The sequence below is a fragment of the Chlamydomonas reinhardtii genome, chromosome 3 (assembly GCF_000002595.2).
Source record: "Chlamydomonas reinhardtii strain CC-503 cw92 mt+ chromosome 3, whole genome shotgun sequence".
In the NCBI taxonomy this organism is placed as follows: Eukaryota; Viridiplantae; Chlorophyta; class Chlorophyceae; order Chlamydomonadales; family Chlamydomonadaceae; genus Chlamydomonas; species Chlamydomonas reinhardtii.
The window spans coordinates 967,707-974,208 of record NC_057006.1 but is presented as its reverse complement, the minus strand read 5'-3'; the positions used below and the strand labels follow the sequence as shown (position 1 = coordinate 974,208).

The following is a 6,502-nucleotide window of genomic DNA, read 5'->3' as shown; positions in this document are numbered from 1 at the left end:
CCCCTCCCCTCCCCTCCCCTCCCCTCCCCTCCCCTCCCACCTGTCTTGTCGCCCAGCTTGTCTGCCAGCTGCTGCCGGCTGAGGCGCCGCACCTCGCCCGCGGTGCTGACGCCCAGCCGCTCCGTCAGCTGCTGCTCCGTCTTGTAGCCCACACCGGGCAGCGCGCGCACCGGCAGCGGAGCTGCGAGTGGCATGAACCGGGCGCGTGAGGACATGTACTTGTTCTTTCTGCAGAGATGTGTCCATCTCCGCCTCTTTGACATGGTATGACCGTATGAGGTCTGGTGCTCGTGCGACATCGCCGCCGCCACTCACCTACAAAGTCTGCGGCCTGGTTCGGCGCGATGACGGTCTGGTCGTCTGGTTTGTGCAGCCCGCTGACCAGCTTGGCCAGCAGCTTGTTAGGCGCAATGCCTGAGGGGGACGGAGTCAATGAGGTGGGGTTTTTCCATTATCCCGCAGGTAGGCTACATAAGCGACAGCCCCGAGCGAGTGGCCGCAGCACGCAAGCTGGCAGCTTCCGCAATGTGTCCTGCAGACATCAGTGCCCATGCAGCCCTGCGCGCCCTAATCCCACGCCTCGACCGCACCTGCGGAGGAGCGGTAGCCGGCCTCACTACGCAGTGCTGCCCGCGCCTCCGCAGCCACCATGCTGCCCACCCGTAGCAGCAGGTCCCAATCCACACCGCCTCCATCGTGCTGCCGCCGCTGCTGCAGCTGCTGCTGACTGCAACCCGCGCCAAGGCCGCCACTGGACCCGGGGACTTGCCACTCGCCCACGCCGCAGCCTCCAGCAGGAGCATCCTGCGCGAGGGCTCCGTTGCTGTTCCCCTTTCCGGTGCCGGTCCCTGCGCCGCTGCAACCGGCGGCGGCGGTGGGCACGGCGCGCAGGTCCTGGGGCCGGTAGCTTGTGTCCGCCGCCACGGCGCAGCGGGCGGTGTGCAGATGCCCGACCAGGCGGGGAGGCGGCGCGGGCGGCTCAAAGGCGCCGCTGGAGATACGCCGCAGCACCTCCTGCGAGTGCAAGGCGGGGCGGTATTCACCAGTATCGTATGAACACCGTCAGCGGTCCGTGCGGTGGCAGCACCCAAACCCAAGAGCGTGCCGCACGCCCGTAACGTGCTGCACATGGCTGACCCAGTTCCCAATCCGATGCCCACCCGCCGGCCAGCTCGCCCGCATCTACCTGCGTCACGTCCACGTACGTCTCGTCCATACCCAGCCTCTCCGCCGGCCCGTAGCGCGACAGCACGCCGTGGATGGCCTTGCTGGCCTGCAGGGCGCAGTGGTCAGCAGGGATGACTTACATAAGGCAGCGTGTGACCCAGACAGCGGCATGACGACATGGTTAGCTCAAAGGTTGTGTCCGCTTGACCGCTGTGCCGCACCTGGCGGTACGGCGTGAGGTCCTCCCCGCTGACCAGCACCAGCGCGGGGCATTTGGCCTTTGCATCCTTGATGCCCATGAGTTTGGTGACGCCTGCCCGTAAGAGCGCAGTATGTGCATTCTCAATTTTACAGGAACAAGCGTGTCGTTGCCCTGCTGTTCCCGCACCTGCCGCTCGTGCCAGGTAGTTGCATGTGACCACCAGGTACTTCTGCGTGACTGCGAGCGGGAGCTCGCGCAGCTTCGGGTTGCGGACCTCTTCCACCTGGAAAAACAGTGGGGCGCGGCGACTCAGGCTTGCAACCAACTAAGGGAGGGTGAGGGAGTAGGGGCCGCTGGGCCCTGGGCGCCAAGGCATGGCAACACGCGGATTCCATGCATGGATGCGTCTAGGTTTCAGCAGATCGCACCCTACCTGTGCGTAGAACGCATCGCAATCGAAATGCAGTATCACGCGCGCGCGGAGGCCTCGGCTCCAAAGCTGCCCCTCACTTGCTGCTTCACCGGCAGCTCCGGCGCCTTGTAAGCTGCTGTCGGAGTCGATATTATCATCAATCAATGCTGGATGGGGACTAGAGAACTTTCGCACACGAAACGCTTCATAAGCGCGCTTCTCGTCCATTTCGCGCAGGCTGCATGCGAGCAGCCCCCGTTACTACATTCTTATATCGTTTAGATTTACAGAAAACTTTAATTACTCGTGCAGCTGTGCGTCCCATTTCACGCTTGCCACGGCCCGCCCATCGCTGGTACATGCCCTGCTCCAGCAGCCCTCAACAAGGGTGTCGCGGTGCACCAGGAAAGGTGGGGGCATGAGACAGGACACCCGCGTATTACATATCAGCTCCTGCTTGGCTCCATGACGGGCTGCTCGGCAGGCCGCAGCGCCCGCATCCAGATCCCACGCACTCCAAGGAAACCTGTTCACCAGTCCCTACGGGCGGTCCCTACCCCTTCAACCGTTGCGACTCCTCCTCACGCGCGCCGTGTCTTCTCCGACCAGCTGAACTTCCACACAAACGTGTCCCAGAACCACATCGTCAGCTCGGCGAACCAGCACGCCACACGCAGCACGGCGTCCACCACCGACGACCAGTCAAACTTGGTCAACGCGACCAGCCCGTACACCAGCCCCAGGAAGGCTGTGCCGTACATTGGACCCCATAGCGCCGTGTCCCAGTTGACGTTCACGCCCCACGCGGGTGCGATGTACAAGAAGTACGACTGCAGCACCGCCGCGGCCACGAACCCAAGGTTGAGGAGGGAGTAGATGGTGGGATTGGGCAGGAAGTACTTGAGCGTCCGGATGCGTGGCGCCGCCATGTCCCTGTGTGCGGGCGCGGGTGGGAGTGTAGTGGCAGGTGGGGGCTGAGATACAGCGACAGTTCAGGCAGGGCAGGTACAGCACATGTGATATACGTGTCGATACCGTATACAGGGATGCCAAGGAGGGCAGAAGGGCCGACTGCTTCTGGGGACGAACGATGGGGCAAGGGCATCTGCGATGGCTGCCCCGCCTCTCTGCAGCGCCCTACAGCACGCACGGCACATCCCGGCCACTGGCCCCAAGCCCTGCCCTTGCTGCACTCCAGGCTCTCACATGACCACCATCTTCTTCACCGCCTGCGCCACATCAATGGGGCCCTGCTGCTTCACGCTGCCAGCGAAGTCGAACAGCCCGTGAGAGGCCGCCGCTGTCAGCAGCAGCCCGCCGGCCGCCAGCCGCCGCAGTCCCGCCGCCGAGCCGTCCATCACAGCCGCCGCCGCAGCGGTGCCGGGCCAGGCGCCCACGGCCACCGGCAGCGCGGGCGCGGGCGCGAACACGGCGGCGAAGAGCCCGTACAGCGACACCACTGTATGTTCACGGGACACGGGCAACAGGCCATGCAAATGCCGTTCAGAGGTGGCGTGTGTAGTTGTGGAAAGTCCTTCAGTAACCGCAAGCATCAAGTCACGCAATCCCGCACCACGCCCTTGCAAGTCTTGCAGTAGGCCATACACCATGTGCGAAGCCCCAGTGCTGCCTGGGGCTACAGCCATTACCCAGCAGTTCCGATGCCGCAGCAACCCTCAGCCCAACCCTGTGTTGGGTGAGTTGACAACCCACCTATCGTGGTGGTGAGCAGCAGGCCCGCCACAGTCGACACGGAGCCCGTCATGGCGCCCGCCACGGCAGCCAGCACGCCGCCCGGGCTGCGGCCCTCTGTCAGCGAGCTCACGAAGGGCCGCACCGCCCAGGCGGACCGCGCCACGTTGGCCACCACGGCCGCTGACGCGACGGACAGCAGTAGCTGCAGCCTGCAGGTGGGCAAATGTGTGCGTTTTGGGTTGTTGTCGGCGGCGTACTAAGGGATGGTGTTCAGTACGCGCAAGGGGGGGATATCCCGTACGAAGAACGGTAGAAAAATGTGAGCGACAGTCGCAGCGAGACGCGTCGCTGCCGATGCGTGAAAGAGGGGACCCACAACCGCCTTCTACAAACGACTTCCTAAGAGCCAACATCACATCGTATGCGCCAGCCTCCTCACAGGCAGCGCCATGCCAGCTATCCTGGCCACCCGTGCCGCGCTTCCAACACCTGTTTGCCTAGATGACCAGGCTCGCCTCCTCCCGACTCACCCCAGCAGTTGCGGCGACGCCAGCCCCGCCGCCTGCGTCAGCACCGCGACCATGCCGTAGGCCGCCGCGGTCAGGGCCAGGCGCTGGTGCCGCCAGCACAGCAGCTCAGCGGCGTCAGAGGCAGCCTGTAAGACGAGGCAGTTCGCTAAAGAGGTAAGCGTTGCACCCAAGACCTCGTTCGCCCCCCCGTTCTCGCCACCTGTCTGTCATTTCCTTGTCGCCTTTGCTGAAGTTCCCTTTCATTCTCCTGCTACTCCACCCCTTCCCCATCCTCGAATCTCTGCTTTGCTTCCAGCAGAAGCTTAGCCTAGCGACCCTCCCAGCGTGGCCCCCCTCCACACCTTGAGCTGCAGGAACACGCCCGCCGCCCGCAGGTAGGTGGCGGCCACGCAGCCCAGCAGCACTGAGGACCAGGGATCGGCGGCGGCCGGAGAGGCCAGCAGCAGCTGCGGCCCCTGCAGCGCCGCAACAGCCACCGCGCCAGCCTGCGACGGTGGCGATGTGGGTGTCGGGTGCGGCAGGCAGGTGAGTAGTTACCGTTGCGAGTTACATGACCGCGTGCAGACGGTTGGGTGCCCTTACAAGCCGGGAGGCGGCAGGAACTAGGCTGTGGGCTTCGAGTGCCCTCAACCCACCGCCACTGCGTAGGCTGCCCCAATAGCCAGGTACTGGGTCCCCGCCGCCCGGTTGGTGCTCAGGGGCAGCTCTGGAAAGTCTGGCGAGGGCGGGGAGGTGGGGAGTGCGTCGGGGTTGAAGGTGTAGGCCAGGCATGCAACACATCCGCAGTACGGTGCAAGCCTAACCTCGGGCATCCGGACTGGATTGAACCGCCTTCGGGATGTCACGTTTCATGTGGCCGTGGTCGTGCTACACAGGATCTTATTGCAAGTGACGTAATCCTGCCAACCCCTACCCGGGCGCTCGGGTGCTGCTGCCGTGCAGCTACCATGCCGAACTCACTGGGGTCTGGCACAGCGTCGGAGTGCCCACTCGTGCTGACGACCTCCTTTGCAACCAACGCTGGCCCCACCACCACCGCGGCATCCTTTGTACCCGCTTCACTGCTAGGAGTTGAGGTGCTGGTTGCTGGTTGCTCAGGCGTGCCTGCGACTGCGTGTGCAGCAAATTGCCATGAATATCTTTGACGTCCTCGACCCAAATTTGCATGAAGATTTGAACAGACAGTCGACATACTCACTTGCGGCTGAAAGCAGCTTGGGCCCGATCCGGTTTGACGCGAGCTTACACCGCGCCGGCACGAAGCGATTTCGCTGCACAGGGCACGCTGCAAGCGATCTATGTGCAATGCTTGATTGCATTGTATCAGCGTTTTCAAACGTTAGTTCATGCCTTGGTAGAGTCGCAGTCTGTGCAAAACATGAAAAAAAACTTTCAGTGCAGTCTTCCGGTCCTTGACGGCGCGTTTGATATTTGTACCAAGCAGATAAGGTCCAAGCAATACCGGTATGATCTAGCGGGCTGTTGTCATGCCAGCAATCTTGACACGAACCCGAATGGGACAAGGTAAGCGGCCTGCTGTAGATAGTGTGCGTTAATCCTGTTGTGTGCATGTACTTCTAGATGTCAAAGCAAGATTACGTGACTGGTATTAAACGCCGGAGTTACTGTATGGAGCCATCACGAATTACTAACCCCCCCTCCATCCCCCATCCCCCCCACCAGCAAACAGACAAGGTTTCAGCCACAATGTTAGTGCCTACCTGTGTTAGGTATGCGTTGTTGACAACTTGGCATATCGCAGCAGCGGCCATTCGCGAGCCGCGCAAGGTCAGGCTAAAAGCCGCCATTTTCCTGGCGTCGGTTCCTCCATATCCCACAAAAGTGTCCGAAATACTTGTAATTCGGATGCAATTCGGACCAGCTTCGGATGGCCTTTCGGACCAGGCTTCAGACCAGGTTTCGGACACATCTTCGGACCAAGTTCGGACCAGATTCGGATGAGCGGCTTTCCCCGAGTGATCCCTTTCAGCATTTACGTTCAAGTAAAAGACGAGGAGGGGGCAGCAGGTGGGGATGCCAGTGACACAGATGCCGCTTGCCGGCAGCACATATATACACAGCGGCAAGTAGTGCTGGAAGCAGAGCACACCCCTCCACTGATCCCGAACCAATGAGCAGCCATGCGCCACATCCGCTCCGGCCACGTTCTACAGCAGCCTCAGTCCCCCACCCATGCTTCACGGACTGGACGCAAGCGCGCTGCGGCGTCACATACCTGCCGCACCGCCGCCGCCGGGGACTGCCACCGCGCTCTCTGCAGATGTGCACAACGAGGCAGGTGCTGTCAGGTCAGGTCAGGCCAGGCTGGGAGCTGGAGGTTGAGTTGAGCCGGACCGCAGGTCTATCTCCCAAAAGTCCTTTTAGTCCTTTCGCCCCCCTCACAGGCACTGAGGCCCGACACCTCGACGTGCCAAGACCTTAGTGGACCCAGTAGCCCAACGCACTTATCAATGCCGCGAGGAAGCCAGCGAGAAC

General features: G+C 62.3%; 2 protein-coding genes across 2 annotated transcripts in view; both read right to left on the bottom strand.

Moving 5' to 3' along the window:
• Nucleotides 1-2,071, bottom strand: part of CHLRE_03g148050v5 (uncharacterized protein) — a 9,325-nt gene extending 7,254 nt beyond the window's left edge. Inside the window, exons 1-7 of the mRNA XM_043060475.1 lie at nt 1,803-2,071; nt 1,556-1,652; nt 1,389-1,480; nt 1,187-1,273; nt 591-1,014; nt 316-414; nt 41-181 (exon numbers count right to left, since the gene is read on the bottom strand). Of these exons, the coding sequence (XP_042925604.1) occupies nt 41-181; nt 316-414; nt 591-1,014; nt 1,187-1,273; nt 1,389-1,480; nt 1,556-1,652; nt 1,803-2,009 (1,147 nt within the window). The 5' untranslated portion in view covers nt 2,010-2,071. The remainder of the gene's footprint in view (nt 1-40; nt 182-315; nt 415-590; nt 1,015-1,186; nt 1,274-1,388; nt 1,481-1,555; nt 1,653-1,802) is intronic.
• Nucleotides 2,072-2,208: 137 nt separating this feature from the next.
• Nucleotides 2,209-5,581, bottom strand: CHLRE_03g148000v5 (uncharacterized protein). The gene is made up of 8 exons (XM_043060474.1): nt 5,205-5,581; nt 4,967-5,116; nt 4,642-4,721; nt 4,348-4,491; nt 4,007-4,131; nt 3,495-3,685; nt 2,988-3,240; nt 2,209-2,714 (listed from the first exon to the last, which is right to left on the bottom strand). The coding sequence occupies exons 1-8, from the start codon at nt 5,323-5,325 to the stop codon at nt 2,363-2,365; spliced, it is 1,416 nt and encodes a 471-aa protein (XP_042925603.1). The 5' UTR covers nt 5,326-5,581; the 3' UTR covers nt 2,209-2,362.
• Between the last annotated feature and the right edge of the window lie 921 nt (nt 5,582-6,502).

What these genes read in the sequence shown, in the direction of transcription:
- CHLRE_03g148000v5 (XM_043060474.1), bottom strand. Translation starts at nt 5,325, where the DNA reads ATGCAATCAAGCATTGCACATAGATCGCTTGCAGCGTGCCCTGTGCAG. An exon ending in GCGTCGCCGCAACTGCTGGG is followed by an intron (nt 3,686 to 4,006) that starts GTGAGTCGGGAG and finishes GCCCACCTGCAG; the next exon opens with GCTGCAGCTACTGCTGTCCG. An exon ending in GTGAAGAAGATGGTGGTCAT is followed by an intron (nt 2,715 to 2,987) that starts GTGAGAGCCTGG and finishes GCCCGCACACAG; the next exon opens with GGACATGGCGGCGCCACGCA.